General features: G+C 34.3%; 2 protein-coding genes across 2 annotated transcripts; both read right to left on the bottom strand.

The window, feature by feature from the left end:
- Window positions 1-3,344: 3,344 nt before the first annotated feature.
- LOC120342319 (uncharacterized) lies at window positions 3,345-5,575 on the bottom strand. Its single transcript, XM_039411100.2, has 5 exons — window positions 5,263-5,575; window positions 4,871-4,895; window positions 4,358-4,513; window positions 3,811-3,883; window positions 3,345-3,621 (listed from the first exon to the last, which is right to left on the bottom strand). Exons 1-5 carry the CDS (start codon window positions 5,509-5,511, stop codon window positions 3,483-3,485), a joined length of 642 nt encoding a protein of 213 aa, XP_039267034.1. The 5' UTR covers window positions 5,512-5,575; the 3' UTR covers window positions 3,345-3,482.
- An 861-nt stretch (window positions 5,576-6,436) lies between these two features.
- Window positions 6,437-18,812, bottom strand: LOC120342972 (inter-alpha-trypsin inhibitor heavy chain H4-like). Its single transcript, XM_039412033.2, has 18 exons — window positions 18,598-18,812; window positions 17,646-17,824; window positions 17,022-17,103; window positions 16,706-16,873; window positions 16,148-16,329; window positions 15,528-15,806; window positions 15,175-15,302; window positions 14,644-14,899; window positions 14,001-14,179; window positions 11,435-11,640; window positions 11,137-11,260; window positions 10,849-11,025; window positions 10,189-10,236; window positions 10,058-10,108; window positions 9,559-9,708; window positions 8,543-8,712; window positions 7,962-8,121; window positions 6,437-7,319 (listed from the first exon to the last, which is right to left on the bottom strand). The coding sequence occupies exons 1-18, from the start codon at window positions 18,715-18,717 to the stop codon at window positions 6,898-6,900; spliced, it is 3,081 nt and encodes a 1,026-aa protein (XP_039267967.2). The 5' UTR covers window positions 18,718-18,812; the 3' UTR covers window positions 6,437-6,897.
- Between the last annotated feature and the right edge of the window lie 907 nt (window positions 18,813-19,719).

Below are 19,719 nucleotides of genomic sequence, written 5' to 3'. Positions count from 1 at the left end.
TGTAAAGAATGATAAAAACTTGACTTGACAACATCATTGTGACAGGTGCTCTCCTGGATAATTAAGCAGTGAAAACAAATCAACCTTAAATTATTGTTGAACATTTCATAAAGCACGCAGATCAAATCATACAACCGAGTGCAGGCCAAACACTTCTTGCAATCGTGACTTACGTATTTTTTCACACCGTTTTAACTTTGGGTATATTAATCGTATAGTTCAGTAGTTCTTAAACTTTCTCGAGCGCGACCCAAATCTGAGTTTTATGAATACTAGCGACCCAATCCTAAATAACGCAAAATGTGTTTTTAATGTTAGTACAGTTTGACTCAAATACAGACAACTATTTATTAGAAACAGTCCATTGACTCAGTGAGATTGATGAAACTGAAATTTCCTTTTCATTATATCTTCAATACACAGCTCTATTTTACTTAACGCAATACGCAAGTTGTCACGGGTATCGAGGCGATTGCGAGCTTAGTTTTGATAACCTTCAGTGCCAAATATCCTCGCTCGCACAAGTGCCTTGTCGCGAATTGTAGCAGAAAAGGCGCCCGCTGTCCGTCGCAAACACGACATCCTAGCTGGCCTTCGGTATCTCTCGCAATATAAAACTTTTTACTCATCAAATGTTCACACACTGCTTCGTTTGCGGTAAATGGTGCCTCGAGATGAAGTCACATTTTCTCTAGATATTGAATAATCTAATGTCGAGAAGCGAGCTTTTTCATTGCGTCGTCTATTACAATTTACATTACCAAAAATACACCCATTTTTGGTTATTTTAATCCACTAAGACGACATTCCACGCAGTCAACACAACGACAAGCGACGTGCATGGTTACCGATACCATAAAAATAATACACGTGACTGGCATATCAGAATTGTGATGTAACAATGAGCTCAAGACAGTTCTTTCCGTGAATGAAATTTTACATTTCATTATTTTTAAATACCAGAGTTTAGAAGCTAAATTGAAACATTGGGAAAGCTGAAAATTCTTCCTTCTCCTCTTAGATTGCCCTTGCATTGACGACCTTGTCGCGACCCATTTTTAAACCTTCCGCGACCCATGTTTGGCCATCCTCAGAAAGAATATATTCCACCAATCGTATAATTATATTTACTCAATAATTCAATACAGACATAAATTCAAGTAAGTGTTTACGTAATAGGTGTTTGCGCACAATATTATTTGTCTATTATTTTTGTAATTGGTATCAAAAACATAACTCTTTGACTGAACGCACCCGACTCGACAATCCTCTTGTGAATCAGGGGCAATTATATTTTTCAATCGTCAAAAAAACAAAGACAAGGCGGCTGATCTTTATTCTGCGATATACTAATAGGTAGGTAGGTCATCTAGGGATGGGATTTTTCAAATACCTGATGATTTCAGAATCGAATCCCGAATACTTGGAAGATACGCAATTGTATGTGACTTTTTTGTGATGGGTCCTCCAAATGCATGAATTACTGAAAACATAGAATCCATCACTCAAACATAGTAGTCAGATATCATATGCATATATAACCAATGTCATAATCATCCAACACAATATACATATACAGCCATTAAACAAAGGATCAATTCATTAAACCAAATTCATACATGACCGCATGTTTAATATCAAAGCGGTGCCTAGGCGCTCCGCGAAGAATAGCGGGAGTGGGCCATTATCTAATTTACTTGATTCATTATTAGTGTGCACGGAAAGCAAGCATTTCAGTTGTGTCATACTTTGTCAGTCGCGGAATCGCGTGATGGCATGCTGGTTGCTTTCTGTTGTAGGCTGTACTTAGTCTACTCGATGATATTGTTGCTTTTGAAACAATATGCAGGTGAGCGCAATGCACTTGATAACTTATGTTATATACTATTATGTTCTTTTGCTTATTTGTTCTTAAACTTAGAGAAATAAACTTTTCGGGCTAATGAGAATCGAAATTTGTAGCTTTTTTACGGATATATATATATATCAATGGAAATAAAATGATGGCATTAGGGGCCATGAGTTCTAAAAAGCCTCCGGAAGGGATCCACGAGCCACGAAATGATGGGAACCACTGGCCTAGGCGTTCTCAAAGTATAACCTAACGATATTGGCCCGTGATCAGCTGTAGCCAAGTATTATGACATCATAAATCAGCCAATACAGCATATATCCATGAAACCTTGGATGCATTAATCTGCATGAGGCAACCTCTGATTTTTGTTTTGGTTATAACAATATATAAAATTGTGATATGTCATCTATCATATTATTATCATTAACCATTATGAAAATTTATTTTGAACGAAAGAAAGAAAACTCGCTCTAACAAAATGTTTTATGTCTCACTCCCGCGATGCCTCCCGAAGCGAATAGGTAACTCTCTGATATCATACACGCGGCCGTGCAAGGATTTGATTTAAATTTCTTTGAATAATAGATCGGATCGGATATATCCGTTGTTTATTGACTGTATATGTATATTGTGTTGAATGGATATGGCCTTGGTTATATATGCATGTCAGTCCAAATTAGTTGGATGTATATGCACATTTTCGACTGTATATGTACAACGCGTTACCAACCTTATCGGTGTGATATATGCTCAAGTATCATATTATTGTTACATTCACTCTCTTTTGCAGTTCTGAATTCAACTCATCTCGAGTACGTAAAAAAGGTATTTCATTTACAAGGGCAGTTTGAAAATAGTTGAGTTTCTATTAGGTTTTGGGGCCACAAATGCGAAAAATATGTAAATTACGATTACGAAATTTTAATTTGATAGCAATTTACAAAGAGAATCAAGATTGTAATTCCTATTCAATAATTATTGTTTGCTGTCTCTGTCACATACTGTAATGTCAGGGATCGGGTCTACATTTATCGGTTTCGTGGGTTACCGATCATGAATTTGATTCGGGCGACTCTTTTACAGGATAATTGTTTGTTTAAACTCAAATCGGAGAAAGTTTGGTCATGACAACATTCAATCCTTTTCATTCCCCTGGGTATAACTAAATATCCACCTCAAAGTCATGCTCGGAGAAATGGTGTAAATTCAATCCTAAAATCCCTAAAAATATCAGCAATGTGCCGCTGTATAGCCACTAAGCAAAATTTCAATTATGAAGGTTTAGCGTCTAAAGAAACATTCCTGTTTCATACATGCTAATGTGGCCAGCGACAGTAAGTGACAAGAAGTCATCGAGAAGATTTCGCCCTTGACCTGACTAGATCCTGGTAGTTCGAGCTCGCCTCGAGCCTCCACAGCGATGACTATTATTCAAAATATCTTCAGAAACCCATCTCGTATTTGCACGAAAGCAAAATTTTATACCAAAAGGCAGTTTGGTCGATCATTGCATTGATAATGATGATGGATTTAATGTAATTATCAAGAAACAACATTAACCTAAGGCTTGACTATATGCTCTGGTATATTTTATTTATGTTTGTTTTGAGAGATATATAATGTTGCTTCAAAGCTCCTCTTTGCTTTCGTCTTCTTTGGAACTACGTTCTTGTTGTATGTCTTCTAGCTTTCTATCTTCTTTACTTTCTGTATCCCCGTTGTTAGCTTCTTCCAACTCTTCTTTGGGTCTTCCTGCTAAAGGATTGCTAAAAACAACATTAATTTTAATTTAATCAAAAACTCGACGAAAGTTTACAAAAGATTAATGTACGTAAAAAGTAACTTTACTGAAAGTTTAAACACGATTAATGATATTTAAGTTTCATCATAATCATCATAAGCTTCTTCTGAATATTTATTTGCAAGTTTTCCAAAATCGACTCTTTAAATTTTACCTTTGAAAATGTTGCAAAACTTTAGACAATATTTTTAGTGCTTTTTCTTCAACATACATTTTTTCTTCCAAATCTTAACAATAAAATATAGCGTTTTAATGCATTGCTATGAGATAAACCATTGTTTTCTACCAGTCTTTTGGCATGGTATAACAAATGAATGCTTTTTGCCGATTCATATATATTCTCTGTGACATCGTTTGAACGGATATTGATTTGCAAGTGGCGGTTCAAAGATTGGATATTAGACGAAAGCACAATTATGAATGAAGTGGGGTTTAAAATTACATACTGATTTCAATGATCCTTCAGCTGCAAGTTTTGTAGAGGAAGTAACTTATTGATATAAAAAGTATCAAAATTTTAGGAAATGATATTGAAATTGGTATTCAGCCATTTTAATAATAGATTCAGTTGCCTATCCTAGATATTTTCACGCCAAAATCACAGTCAATGTTATAGTTGAATTCACCATCTTCAGTATTCGTTTCATTGAAATAAACGTAACCTGGAAAACGTTGTAAATTTTTTACTTTTATAACATTACCTTTTTGACTGTCGACTTTGGTGGCACTAATGAAAACACCTGACAGATATGAGGGTTCAATGTTTGTATTATGTGATGTATATTGCAGGAGTTCCATAGCTGTGGCTCTTTTGTCTGTCCTTTTTTTGAATAACTTTGAAAAACCGTTTTTCATGGCTGTTGAAAATAATTTGCATTATATATATTATAGAAACTGAATCTTTGAAAATAAATTTTTATGATCATTAATTACAAAACAAATCGTATAATTTAAAGATCCTATTTGATAAGTTGAATATTGTAAGTAGGACAGAAGATATAACTTTTGTTAAGTATTATTCTACCCATTTGTAGGCTATATGTCATTACGTGGCGATATAGTAACCGGATACAAGCATTATTAACAGTAGAATATGTTGTACCATGCCCTACAGCTACGGGTTAAAGAAATTTAATATCAAAAAGTTTCTTTATCTGACATTGAATACAAATATTAGATACTTCAGATCTCATAGAATAATGAAATTAACTCACTTGCATCGACGATTTCCTGCATTGACTGAAAAATGAAAAAAAAATTAATAAAGTTCATCAGACTGCGCTTGGAGGTTTAAAAAATAGAGCAGGAAATGCATCAATCCAAATGTTTTAAACACTGTAATTAATTGCTTATAGAATTTTGATTTAAAAAAAAGTCTTTTAAAATACTGATGCCGGTCTGTGATACATTTTGTTTATTTAATTATTATGTTGACTGCCTCAAATCCAGGTGAAACGTCAATTTGGTAATCTAGTCCACACACTGCTTTTATAATTTTTATACACCACATGTGCAAATTTGAGACTATTATTCTAATTATTTGTCAAGCAGTCAAACCAAAATGTTCTTTCTTTCTTGGCATAAATCGATGTGGAAATTATATTACCTTGCTCATTTTTAATACGTCATCGTCTTCGACTGGTTCACCCCCTGCATTTTCACCGTGCATTTCATAGGCTTCCTGCAGACCTTCTGGCAACTCAGGAGATTCCTCATCATACGATATAGTGTCATCGGGATCGATAAAATCCTCTTCAGAAATACCCGCTGGTAAATCTCCACTCTCTGACGCGGGACAAAAAGCCTCGCATGATACAATTAAAAAAATCACGCTGCACAGGGTGACAATATTCATTTTTCACTTATTAAGATATACAATTATATAAATTTTCTAGTTTTTATTACCTTTTGAAAATGTGTAAATAGTATGTATTTAGCAATATGGAACACGGTCATTTATGCCACATGCACCTTACTTTGTAGTAATACTATTGAAACCTGTATCCGCACTGTGGCAATCCTCTTACGATATGTTATTATTATCAATGTGATATGACATTAAAATGCGTACTTATATCTTCCAAAACTATTCTCTGCATGCTTATAGTTCCCATTAGGTCCTTGTTTTGTTCTATGTTGAAAGTATATTCACAACCTTAATACTGATTAAATATCAGCTTAATTTTCTTTTTATCAAAACTTAATACAATCTGCTCTTGCTGTTGTCATTTCAGAAGGTCAAAATTTGCCTCACTGGCTTGAACCTTCTATGAGAGAAACCAATAATAGCCTCAAGCAAAAGGTTTGTGAAACTCTACGCTTGTCATGTATGCGTAGATGCGGTAATTAGATTCTAATCTTATTGTTTCTGTTATGTTCTCGATGCTGGCCTTCGGTTTTTCAAAATATACGCAATTTAATTGCATTTCATCGTAAATGGACCATGTCTTTTAATATTTAAACAAATCAAGCATCTCATCAAAACACAAAAAATGAGCTATGATAAATAGAAAATATCTTGTCATTCTAAACAAAATATGTATTTCCATGATTGAGTAGAGAAACGACGACCCTGCTTCATTTCTATACCATTCATTAACGAATAATTACGCTCTGGCATTTTTCTCGATAAAGCCAATACGAATTGTTCCTTCCCGTTTCCCCCCTTTGCTTGATAATAATCGGTTACTTATTCTCACAGTCTACACGGTAAAATTAGGAGAAGTCACTTTTACTGAAACGTTTTCTGTTGCAGATCGACGTATGGAAAAAACTATACATAAAATCATGATGAATATATATAATCTCCAGTATTAATGTTTTAAACAAAAATGCCATGCGTGGCCTACATAATATATTCGCCTCAGTAGAACCAACATTTCAATGTTTTAAGAAAATCAGATTTTTGTAATTATCAGAACTGTACAGCCAAACATATGTGCACCGAGATGGCGCACAACCCGAACATAGCATGTGTGCCACGTTAGGGTTATCAGGTTGTGCGCCATCTTGGTGCACATACTTCTGGAGCGCAAAAAATGGACCTGGAGCACTATCTAAATCTAAACAGATACAAAAGTAAGCCTTCTCTGGAAATGTGACAAAAGCTAAATTCGTTTTACTGCCTCAAATTAGGTTTGTAAGTAGAATGTAAAATACGAGAATGGCTTATTGGTATATATCAAGACTTGTTTAGCATTTATTCCAATGCAAAAAGTTGTTTTTACACATCATTTTCATGTTACTTTGCAACTAAGTCATAACGCAGCATGAAGCCTCCAGCTCCCAGACTGTCATCACTCATAAATTTGATCTTCACCGATTCAGCGCCGGTAGTTATATCTTCAGGCAAATCGTGTCCGCAGAATGTTTGTTCTTCGTCTCCCTCTCCCACTGCCAACATGTCATGTGTACACGGGCCACCAGCATTCGTTTCGATGTCGAATTTTTGGAACGATATTATCAAATCGTGGGTTGTCGCGTTGTTGTTCAAAATACTCCATTGACAGTAGAGGTTGTCCAAATACATTTTCGGAAATCCAGGAGATGAAATTGTACCTTCAGGATTTTCAGCAGAATTAATGATATTTCCGCAGTTTGGTGTAGATTCTTGAGGAAATTCAATTTCGTGTACGACTGCTGGTGTATCAGGCTCTGGTATAACTAAAAAATTAAATATCATATGATAAAAATTATTTGGTATAATTACCATGATATAAAAAATACTTCAGTTTGTGGACAATTATATATAATAATTTTCGAAACCCCACAATATTGACGGCTGTCTGAGCTCTTTCACGACACATTTTTCTGCGTACCGTTGGCGCAACAGTATGCAAAGATGTCGTTACATCATTTATGACATAACACAATACAATTGATACACAATACAATTGATCGGTCCATTTCTCAAAACGTTATTCGAAGGTGTGGTATGTTTTTGAGAGTTTATGATCCGTTTGAAAAATAAAGATTTCTAGATCGTTAAATATGTTACTTCAGGAGTGGAATTCCCTCCCAAACTCTTTTTAAATCATCATAGACGTTTTTCGGTGATTCATATACATGCGAAAGTATGTTTTCGCACATGAATTTCATATAATCAATCGCTTCTGTCCTGATTCCAGTCTTGCTTGTGTACGAGGGTTCTATATAGCTGACTACGTGACTCATGTGGCCGAGCACTGAATTCTTTAACAACAAAATTCCACCATGACAACGATTTATCCAAATATGATATGCTATCTATATGATATGTACTGTATATGATTGTGCTACCAAGCAAATAATGCAGACATAACTTACACTCTTCATACGAAATTTCAATTCCTGGTCTCAACTTGTCACTTGGGTGAATCGCTATCAGAATTTTAATTTTATTGTCTTCAACAGATATGAATTTAGGAGACTGAAATCCTCTTCGATGAAGAAGTATGTTTTGCCCGTCTGCTCCTGTAACTACAACCTGGAAAAAAACACAACAAATATTCCAGGCAGATGTGGGCATGATATACTGCTTAATTGAGTAAGCAAATATGTTACGAGTGAACTTGCTCGTTTTTGAAAACCTACACAAGTAAGTAGGCTACGTGAATGATAGCTATATAGATGTTCAGTTGAAGCAGGTCCGAAAGCTGAATCGGTCGAATAAAATACATGGTGTAAATCATATTCATTGGTGTGTGTGATACTACCCGCGAAAAGGATTAACTTGTTGTTTTGAACTTTTTTCCAGATTTCGAACATGAGCGTAAATCAAATACAAAACAAGGGTAAACCTTACTGTATTCGCAAATTTTAACATAAAATTAACTCGAATGAAATTGTTTTTTGAATAGTATTTACAGATATGCTTTATAATTAGATATATATATTCAAAAACTTGCCTGATTCTTTGTAGTATTCAATGTTTCAGCGTGTAAATCTATCCAAGAACCGTTTTTTACTTTCACTATCCATTTGCACGTGTACGGATATGGCTCAGATTGTATAAGCGTAGAAAGGGTGATTCGTCCAGATGAAGTCCGTTTTTTCCCGCTGCATTTTCTCAGAAACCCTAAAAGCATAATTTTGCACATTGTTACATCAAAATCTGTTATTGGATATACCTAATACTTGTATATATAACTGTATTTTCTCCATCTATCACTCCATTTTCTGAAATTGTCCAACATAGCAGAAACTATATTTCCCTTTATTCATTTACGCACATCGCATGAAAATAAACTTTACATCAACTTAAAAAAACTTGTATTAATATAAACTACAGTCAACAATGTTTCGTTAATCGTTAATCAAAGATGAAAAAAATAATTTTGTTTATAGAAAGCGTAAGGATTGATGTTAAAAATGTTCCTGAGTGCCATTTGACTGGCCTCCTCTGTTGATGGCTTATTGGGCTGCCGAATTATTAACTCATTCTGGAGCCTGTAACAGAATATACAGAGCTTTGTTTGAATAGAGGATTAAAGAGGCGAATATGCCTCATGAACCCATTGTCATAATTGTGACATTTATAACCGAACGCAAATTTGGGATGAACATATTTTTTAAATCAATCAACTGATGTTAATTATTTTTATTATACTAAAGAGGTTACATATCTGGGGTTTAAATTTCACCCACCTAATCCAGGGTGTATTAAATTAAGTAGGCAATACGGAAGTGGAAAGATTACGTTCCTCCCAAAAATGAAAGCTTCTTACATTTTGTTAGATGTTTGAACCGCTCATACATATCTTTGCTTGAAGCGAAAGCCGTGAATAAGCTTCATACAAAAAATATGAGATTCGGGTCGATACTTGCTCTTTACATTTCAGCGAATACTTGCATAGTGCTCAGGTTAAAAATAAGTGTCGAAAGCTATACACTACTATATGGTGTTAGACTAAATAAAAAATACTTGGCGTTTTCTTTCTTGGCGGTGGTGTTGCAGTTGTTGGTATTCTAGTTGTTGTTGTCGTTGTTGTTGTTGTCGTAAAACTTGTCGCCAGTGATGATCGCTGTCCCATGATTTGCTGCAAACTGGATATTCTTTGTCTTCTTAGCATGTCTATAAAACGTTACCAAGATTTAAAGTATCTTCCAAATTTCAGTTTTAAATTTCAGCAAGATATATTGCTTCGGAATTCTAGATTCTATGCGCTTCCAAATCAAAGCGCAGGCCATTTAGGGAAATTTTAATTGAAAAAATTCTATTTAAGTACTGGACCTAGACTGGGAAAATTGTTGTCGCTACAAGGCTATTATTTCTATTACTTCCATCGATCCTGTAGTCAGAGAAGTCAAGAATTTTTTGATGGGAAGACTATACCGGTACTGTAAATGATTTGATACTATTTCGTTTTGACTTTCGTGTCCATACATTTGAGAATTGCTTTCTTCTTTCTAAAATTGCTTACTTGTTATTGAACTGCTTCTGAAACTATGTCCAGCTCCAATGACCCTTGCATCTGTACAATAAGTTTGAGTGTGATCTCTATAGCTATTACAAGTTTGATCAAAAACGAAAATTTTATTTGTGGCTACTTACTCGATGCTGTTCTCATTCTTGCTAATTTCGGGGCGCTGCTTAGTAATCCTGAAATATAAGAGTAAGTTTAACAAACTTACCATTTTCAGTATATATATATATATATTAAATAACAGTTTGCAAATAATTCCTATGGTGTTTATACTATAGGAGTAGAAAAAGAATGAATAATATGTTTCTAAACACATTCCAAGAAGAACACACAAGAACTTTACATCACAATGCACAAATTATAATTTTACAAGTTCCCGTAGAACTAACAATGTTTAAATGCAACATAGATTTTTCAGCAACATTCACTGAAATTTTTGCTTTTTTAAAAAAAATGTTTGTTTTAGTGGAATTAGAATAAACGGCGCTACCGTACTATGTGCACTAAGATGGCGGACACCGTAACGTAGTATGTGTACCAGGTTAGGGTGAGGCCATAATTTTACTTCAATTTCCTCTATTTCAGTTCTATTACGAGTTTGGGGACTATCCAAATGACTGCCGTAGTATTTGTACCTGAAATTATAGCCTAACCCTAACCTGGTACATATACTACGTTCCGGTGACCGCCATCTTGGTTCACATACTACGGGAGTGCCGAATAAACAATCCGATAATATTTTTATCATATAGGCGTAAGAATTTTATCATTATCATTATTTTACATACTCGTAATGCTAGAATGTGTATGTGATAGTGTTCGTGAAAGATACCGTCCTCGGTTAGGCACTACACGACTTGTCTGTCGATCAAAAATAACAGGACACCATATTGGGAATTCTGTGATATCTTCTGGAACTTTCGAACCCCTCATAATACAAGGTGGAAGCGTTGGCTCAACAATAGCTGTGTCAACAAAAATAATTTATTAATATTTGGCGGCTAAACGTATATCAGTAAATACAAATATTATTAAAAAAAAATACGTTATTTAAACGAGTAAGAACGTAAACTCACGTCCATCTGGAGTCGTTTTGATTTCATCTTCTGGCAAAGTCACGACCATAGATGTGAGCGGAGTCACAAATTTATATTTGAGAGCCAATTCTATAATTTTTGATGTAAGTTCTTGCTTTTTAATCTATAAAAAATGGGTGAAGATTATAGCATGCATAAAACTGGTTGATAGTTATATATATATTATTATATATGAAAAAGTGTGAGTTAGTTGAGTGTGATTTTCAAAAATAAACCATTTGAAAGATCGAACACACGTACAAAGAAAGCAGATATTTACCTGAAGCGTTATGCTTACCTGACTTTCAGATAACGTTTTCTTCTCTAACAAATTTTCTATAGTAAAATAAGCCCATAATCTTTCAATGAAATCGTCAAAATTTCCAGCATCTTTATACCAATGTTGGAACGAATCATCTATTTCAGTACTCGATATTTCATATCTTACTTCGCCTTCCCGTGACATACCACTAATAACGGAATGTACGCCCATTGCAGATTCATCTGAGTTAAACCATAATGTAAATTTTACGGGGATGCATGAAATTTTGCGTTTTGCGATCTAATCTGTACATTCCATGAAAAATGCTTCATTTGCCTTATACGAATTGTTAATTTGAGAATTTATTCATGTATTGTAATTATGGATGGCTAGCAACGATCGCTAGATTTGAGTCTCGGAAATATTCGTGCATTAGTGAATATGTGATTATCAGTATTTTATTATACAAGTTGAGCACTTTGCATAAGTGCTGGATATTGTTCGTGACTGATAAATATGACATAAATGTGATGAAGCATTCAGAAATGCAACCCACATTTTTAGGTTTGAATTGAAGCGTGCTATCTTGCTTTGGGGTAAACTTGCATATACAGGATGACTCAAATGAAAAACAGAGCCTTCACGTTAAGAACATAGACACCCAGGTCTGATTGTGTATACTGGTACCCAAAAGTTTTAGTATGAACGCTTTGTAAAAGTTATATTCTCTATAACAGTGGTTCTTGAACTGGGGGCGCGAGAGGCCACAAGATGGAATCGGAAATTTCCGTGTAACGGCTTCTGAAACGGTCTCCGCGTTCGTTACTGGCTTTTTCGCGGTATAATAAATTTTTCTGTCTCGTAATATTCAATCTATGCCAACTACAATGAATTCAAAATGTCTTTCTATTTTAATTCATTTGTGTTCAAGGTAACTCGCGGTTGCGACGATAAAATAAACTCAATACCGATTTAAAATACCACGCCAATCCGCGGACATAATAATGTGTGATCAACTGTCGGATTATATTTAGTTTTCGAGTTCCACCGGAAAATGATGTGTACAAGACGTTAGATGATAAAACATTATTCGCGATTAATTTAGATCAAATTGCATTTTTTATGACACCCCATTTCCGAAGGTACAAAGTTAGATGTTAAAACATTATTTGCGATTAATTTAGATCATGCTTCATTTTTTACGGCACCTTGTTTCGGAAAATACAAAGTGATATCGCAAAACAAGGCGTTTTGTGACATTTATTTAGCACTCCCAATAAAATACATATTTTACGAAATTCCATTCGCCGACAAATCAAAAAGTTACCAACGCGATTGGTGAAGACAATCGGGTCTTAACTATTGATGGACATTATGCAAAACGTATCGCCACGTCTGGGTAGATATATGTATATCGAAAATAACTGAAATTTAAGATTTTGTAATATAAATGAATTTGTCTATTAATGTTACTTTACGAATTTTGCTCACAGAAAATAAAGAACGCTGACATACTTGATTGTATTTGATTGTTGTGAAATTTATTTTACACCATTAATTAACCAGTCCTACCAAGTGCATGGAGGCAATCTTGCGGCCTCGATCTGGTCTGTGTGTTTTCGGCGCTCACATATTAATAATTTTTAAAAATGTTTTTTCAGACCTATTTTATTTTAACATATAAGTATTTAAAGATCACTTGAATTTTGAACAATTCAAAGCAAAAAGTCATTTGTTAAAATTTTTTTCCTATACTTCATTGTCCTGTTTGGTAACATATAAAATCCAATGCTCAGGGTATTTTCAATTAAATACAAAGTTGTAGTACATCAACATTTTTAAAATTGTAGGCCTAATACATAAATATGATGAAAGAATTTCCACATTTGAATAAAAATAGAATAAGTTCGGTATTCTGGATTCGATTTAAGTATTCTAGAATATTAAATTATTCTATATTGCCCACCCCTAGGTATTGGTAGTGATTTTTGGAGACGTTAGGCAAGCCTAACGCTTGTCTGTAATGGTTGTCTTTTGTTAACATACAGTAAATAGTTTTTGCATTGCTCAACAGTGATGAAGTAAACAATTGGTTGCAATTTTACGCGTCTTATGTAAACGTTTAAGCAGAAAAGACATTGAAGCGCAAAAAGCACACGTTTATTGCGTGTTTAGTTTTACCTAAAACTTACTTTGACTTTGAGAAAGGAGAATGTATGATGACCACTATTTGAGTATGGCTTTATACATACGACAGTGAATGGCGAAGTTGTACTCGGATGCGTTTTATGCTTAAACATCTGAGCAATGACGCTATGAGACTATAACGCTATGAGACTAATACTCTTACAGCGCCATCTTAATATAAAGCAACCTGCCCATCACAAAAGCATTTATTCAATGCAAAAAATGTTGGTTGGGGGGGGGGGGGGGGGAGGGTGAAGTTTGTAGGATTTTTCAAAAGGGGCGCTGCTCAAAAAGTTCAAGAACCACTGCTCTATCAGCTATATTTCAAATGACCCGGATTCTGTTTTTGATGTAAACCTGTATATATTCAGGATTGCTAGCATGTTCCCAGTTATAAAAACAATACAATTCTCACCAATTACTCCTACAATCACCTCTTCCGATCCTTTAAAATATTTATCAAAATCTGAGATACTAACAGCGTCTGCGTCTGCTCCAGAATATCTCATTTTGACATTCAACAAGAGCGGAGCTGCAACTTCTTGAAAAAACCCTTCCAGCTGTATATCAGCGTCAGAGTCTTCGTAAATCTTTCTATATGTAAATGCATATTATATATGACAAATTACAAAATAATAAATATTTTGATATGCAATACTTTTGAAACATCGGATTTTAAATAGACCTTGGTCATTTGAAATCAATTATTACCTAGGACATTAAAAATGGCATAAACAGAATATTTTTAACTTTAATCAATTGAATGTATGAATTGCATTTTTTGTCGTTTTATTCGGATTACATATTGGGTAGATTGATAAACTTGTTTAAGTATTTTTTCTCACTTTCCGATTATAGACAGGAGTAAATTTTCATGAAACGATTTGTAAACACTTTAGAACATGATAGTGTTGCGCCAAGCTTACGCCAATATCGAATTCTAGAAAGTATTGTCCCGCTGAGGTAATTATTGAATCAGTTTCCTGGTCTGGCATTGTTCCAGGATTGGGCTGAGGCCAAATCTTACTGAAATAAACTTAAACTAATGTTTGTCGTACCTGGCTATTCCATCGTTTTCATTCGATAATCTCTTCAAAAAATCGTGGTCAATATCTTCGCCGAATCCAAGGCAGAACAATGAAAATCTGCCATTGATTTCCCTTCGTGCGTTCAAACGAATCTGCGCTGTATTGCTTACTCCAGATGTAGGGTTACCATCAGACAATAATATGATCATCGAAGACGATGGCTCATCCATTGAGTCATTTTGGAACAATCTTGAGGCTTTTAAAATGGCCTCATTGATGTTCGTGCCTAGTGAACATGGTATTATGTTTAGCTTAATTTTATTTATTTTATATTATCAATCGCCAGTACTATCTTGAAGTGGACTTCACGCTATAGCTTCACCTCTCAATTTTTGGAAACTTGAAGCCACACAGAAAATTTTTCGTTGCAAATGAGACTTGAAATATAATTGTATATTGAGTATAACGAATCAATATAAAGATCTCAGTAAATCTTTCTTTCTGTTTTTTTTCATGTGAAAATTTGGAATTGTTTTTAAACAGAGTAGCCTACTTACTAACCTCCAGCTGCGTTTAAGTTTTGCACATGCTTAACAGCTTCATCAACATTTTTGTTTGTAACACCAACTAGTCCGTCTTCTGTGTTTTTCCAGGTTTCGGTTCCAGTCGAAAATGAAATAATGTTGAATCTAGCAAAACAACAATTTATTTTAAAAAATGTTGAAAATAAAAAAATAGATCAAAGACTCAGTGATTCTTTAAAAAAATATAACATACTTTTCTAATGACGTTTTGCGTGACCTCTGACCCTTGGTCAAAGTCAATCCTTGGTCGGAAAAAACATATATTTAAGTTTTTTGAAAAACTTGCTTTTAAAATATTTTGCAACTGAATCGAATATTCAACTTCGTTACCTATCGGAATCTCTCAGCTCTTTAAGTATTGAAGCAAATGCTGTTTTTGTCTGTAGCATTTTATGGCCCTGCATCGAACCACTTTGATCAATGAGAAATACTACTTTTTTTGCTAATATCGGAAGATTTTCTGGAGCAAAAAAATGAACAAAATATCCGTTTCTCGTTTGAATTTCTCCGCCTAGAACTTCTCGCGTTACGTCATAATTCACTGTGAATTTTTTTTCATCTTCAGGAAGAGTTAGTAAACGACGTTGCTGCGTCTGGGTTGGTTTAAATCTGTATAAAATATGATACTGAGCATGTTACGATTTCAATTCACAGATTCATAGTGGTACGGGTTATCTCTACCTAAGTAAGATATGTACTATAAAAACAATCACCATCTTTGGAATAATTTAGTCTACATTTACATATATATATAGAACCGGTTTTATCAAATTTTCTCGCATAGTGTATTCTCAATGTTAGCTTAATTTACACTTATCTGAAATCAGTTGTCATTTCCTGTAAATAACTTGATCTATTTCACCTCAATGGAATCAGCAATCTGATTTGTGATTATGATAGAGAGAGAAAATTATAACAGAAAAACTAGAAAATTATCGAATTATACTGACGTGACTTTTGCTTGATTTTTACTTCTTCGCACGTCGGTGTAAACATCAATCCGATTTTTGTCGTCGTCACTTTTAGCAACTTTTTCTCTGGCTCCGCTACCTTTACCAAGCGTTTCCGTTGAAATGGACGTAATGCCGGATGTTTCAGTAATATAAACGTCAATTACGAAGTTATCTATAACCTGGTAAATGCGCATATTCAGACATTATTTTTCGCCAGGTTATACCTTGCTCATTTTAGACCATATTCGGGGGAAAGAAAGCAAAATGATTTTTCAACAAAAATGTGGCAAGTATATACAAGCTCGGAAACAGAATCAAGTTCTAAGTTTCTTCTGGTTTCAGCCACCACGATATTAAACACTTCACGTGGGCGCAATAAAGAAGATAGTGTACCGTTCGCATATATTCCCAATAAAGCCATTGAGTCAAATAAGATTATTATCCTATCAGAAAGAATAAATTTTCCGAAATAAAAAAACTCCATTTTCCCGAATGAATTCAAAAGAATAATGCTTTATGAAATAACGATAAATATTACAGAAAAGTGTTGCCCACCTGTCCCGGGTTGACCATGATAACGTGATTATAACTCCCCAATTTTCTTTTAAGTAACTGCTGATAAACCAAGTGAAAATCTACACTGGAATGTGCTGGAACATTTGCAGATACATCGAATGTTCGAGTTTCTCTTACATCAGCTGTTACCAGCCCAGCAGTATTTCCCTGAAATATTCAATTAAGACTTTCTGGCTGGAGGCTTGAAATAGAATTTTAAGTTAAAATCGTATTTTTATCATATTATTTTAAAACATGAATATAGGTATATAACTGTACAAATTTCTAGACATTCGTAAATATGCTTAAAGCTTACACTTTCTTTTGCTTGCTCAAATTGTTTCTTAGCCGCTTCTTTTTCTTTTATTTTACCTATGAAAGTAACCCCATCAACAACCCTGTAACAGAAAAACATGGGTCATTATAACTACAGGTTTTTTCTTCTGCGCATGCTACATTGAATTATTTCCGACATGATGTCACCATTTGGGCAATATGTCGCTGTATTCTCTTCAATTATGATTGTGAATTTGAATAGCAATCGCCGATTTTCTTGTTGTGCTGTCGTTTTGATGAAACTCAAAAATAAAAAAGAGTTTGCAAATTGGCGATGTCGCGATTTGCACCATAATGCCATGCCTGTCCCCAGCTGCTCTTTGAGATACTTAAAGGGATAACTGGGTATGGTAGGCCACAGTAAGTTTCCAAATTGAAAACAAATTGTTAAATAAATAATTGCAATTAATTAATCAATTAATTGTAGTGAATTGATATCTAGCAAATCACCATTGCCATATTTACTAAAAAATCCAACCGATTAGTAAAATAGAAGGTTTTCCCCAATAATGAAGAAGCTTGATGTAAATTTTAATTTTGTCCTTGTGATTGTAGCCTGAGTGACTGACGGACGATTTTAAGATTCAAATATTGTCGTATTTACATGTTAAATTCGGTAATAAACGCGGCCTTCGGCAGTCGGACAGAAAATGTCATTTCTTTTGCAAAGTTTTCGCCATTTTCCATTGTACTGACAAATGTCACTCGCGCGAATCTTGACTGAATCACACTTGTAACCCGTAGGCTTTTGATTCCTGTTGAAGAAAGACTTCTCTCTTGACGCTGTAAATACAGTAATATTAGTACGAATTTAATAAAACCTTCGATGTCAGTAGCAAAAAAGTGATGGGAAATTTATGTATTAGTCAGTCGAACGTTTATTGGGTAAATGCCAGTATTGATATGATATTATATTTACCAGTCACATATACAAGGCAATTAACTTGTTCAATAACAATAAAAAAAACGATGCGAACTTTGTTATATTATCATAATAAAACTTAACAACAATGCTGTAAAACTCTATATTGATTCTCTCAGTAAAACGTCATGGTAATTTTTGTACCAATATATTATTTGAAGTATATAATCTACTAAAAAGATCTATTTTACCAACTTTTTCATATATTTGTTGATTCTACGTCATATTTCTTGGATATTTCTTGTGTCACAAAAACGGGATCCGGAAATTGCTTACTAGTTGAAGCTTACTAACTATGAAGGACTTGACTGTAATAGCAGCACAGGTAAAAATCTCAGGTACAAATCCCAAGACCACCACCTCACCCGGTGTGTATAGTAAATTGAGTAGACAATGCTTATCCGGAAAGATTCCGGCCCTAAATTAAAGTAGCTTTCTACAAATCAGTGACTTCTTGTTCGGTGTGAAATACGTACAAATACGTCATGAGTTCATATATTTTCAACAACCAATTTTGATACACTTAGTGAAAACATTAAAGAAAATTCTGAAATAACGTTGATATCGTTGGTTTAAACTTGTGGATATTTGTACTTACTAACAACTAGGATAATATGTATTATGAATAACTCACTGAAAGTATGTCAGAGTTAACATTATCCAGCTTCTCAATGACCATCGACTGTTCCAGTGCAACCAAGTATTCCGCCATGCAAAGAAGCATCACAGCTCCCGCAATACAGGGGACTCTCATCTCTCACGATATCTTTGTTTGCAATTTTAAGTTTTAGTAGGTAGTATATATAATCACTACACTAATATAGCTATAAATATATATATATATCGGAAATTCCCAAATTCTCGTATGGTTTCCGTATGGTATATAGCGATCTATAAAAGTAATGTGACTTTGGTGGTTCATGATTGTCATTTCTATAATGACATTACATATTAGTGATATGACAATCGAACCCTTAACTCATAAAACTTCCCAACGTCTCAACCCATCATCCCTACTCGCGATATTATAAATTTGTAGGCTGTGTAATTCCGATCTATTTAAATTCTAGCTTCTGGGCGGCGCCTATTTATTTGCTTTACTCAACTACTCTTTGTCATGTTGTAATTTTTGCGTGCACTTATCATATTATATGAAGATAAGTTAGTTATAATATTTTTATTTGAAGAACCAAAAACAAAGCTACTTGCAGAAGCGCCTATACATTCATAATGAAAGCGTGCAAGATCGTAGAGTGGTCGCCAATTGATTGCTATAGTTTAACCAATAGCAAGCATCCTCAGCAAAATAAATAGTTCAAAATTCAACCATTCTTTCATCCTGTGTATATGTATATATGTGAAATTGAGTATAATATCTAAGCGAAAAGCAAGTAATCTCCCATCTGAGTCGTTGTAAATCCTTTCCTGCCACTGTTGGTATTCAACGCCAAGAAGAATGAAATACTACCAACGATTTAAGTCTTTCCTCTGTTACCGCACGCTACATTTTTTGACCCAAAATGGAATTTAAATTCAAACATTCAGTGCAAATGAAATTTTGCCATTCCGGAAATAATTCTACTGCTCGGAGAATTTGATTTCAGCGAATCTACGCAAAAAAACAAATTTTCTATTGATTAAGACGTTCTTTGATTGGTGCAATCGAAACTCGTAGAAGCAGGGAATTTTCTGCTTAACAATAGTTTCTAGCGATTTGTGTATGAGCATATGAACCTTTGAACGGATATTATAGCAA

Source organism: Styela clava, chromosome 3 (genome assembly GCF_964204865.1).
Source record: "Styela clava chromosome 3, kaStyClav1.hap1.2, whole genome shotgun sequence".
In the NCBI taxonomy this organism is placed as follows: domain Eukaryota; kingdom Metazoa; phylum Chordata; class Ascidiacea; order Stolidobranchia; family Styelidae; genus Styela; species Styela clava.
The sequence above is the reverse complement of the archived record's forward strand: the minus strand, read 5'-3'. Positions and strand labels throughout refer to the sequence as shown.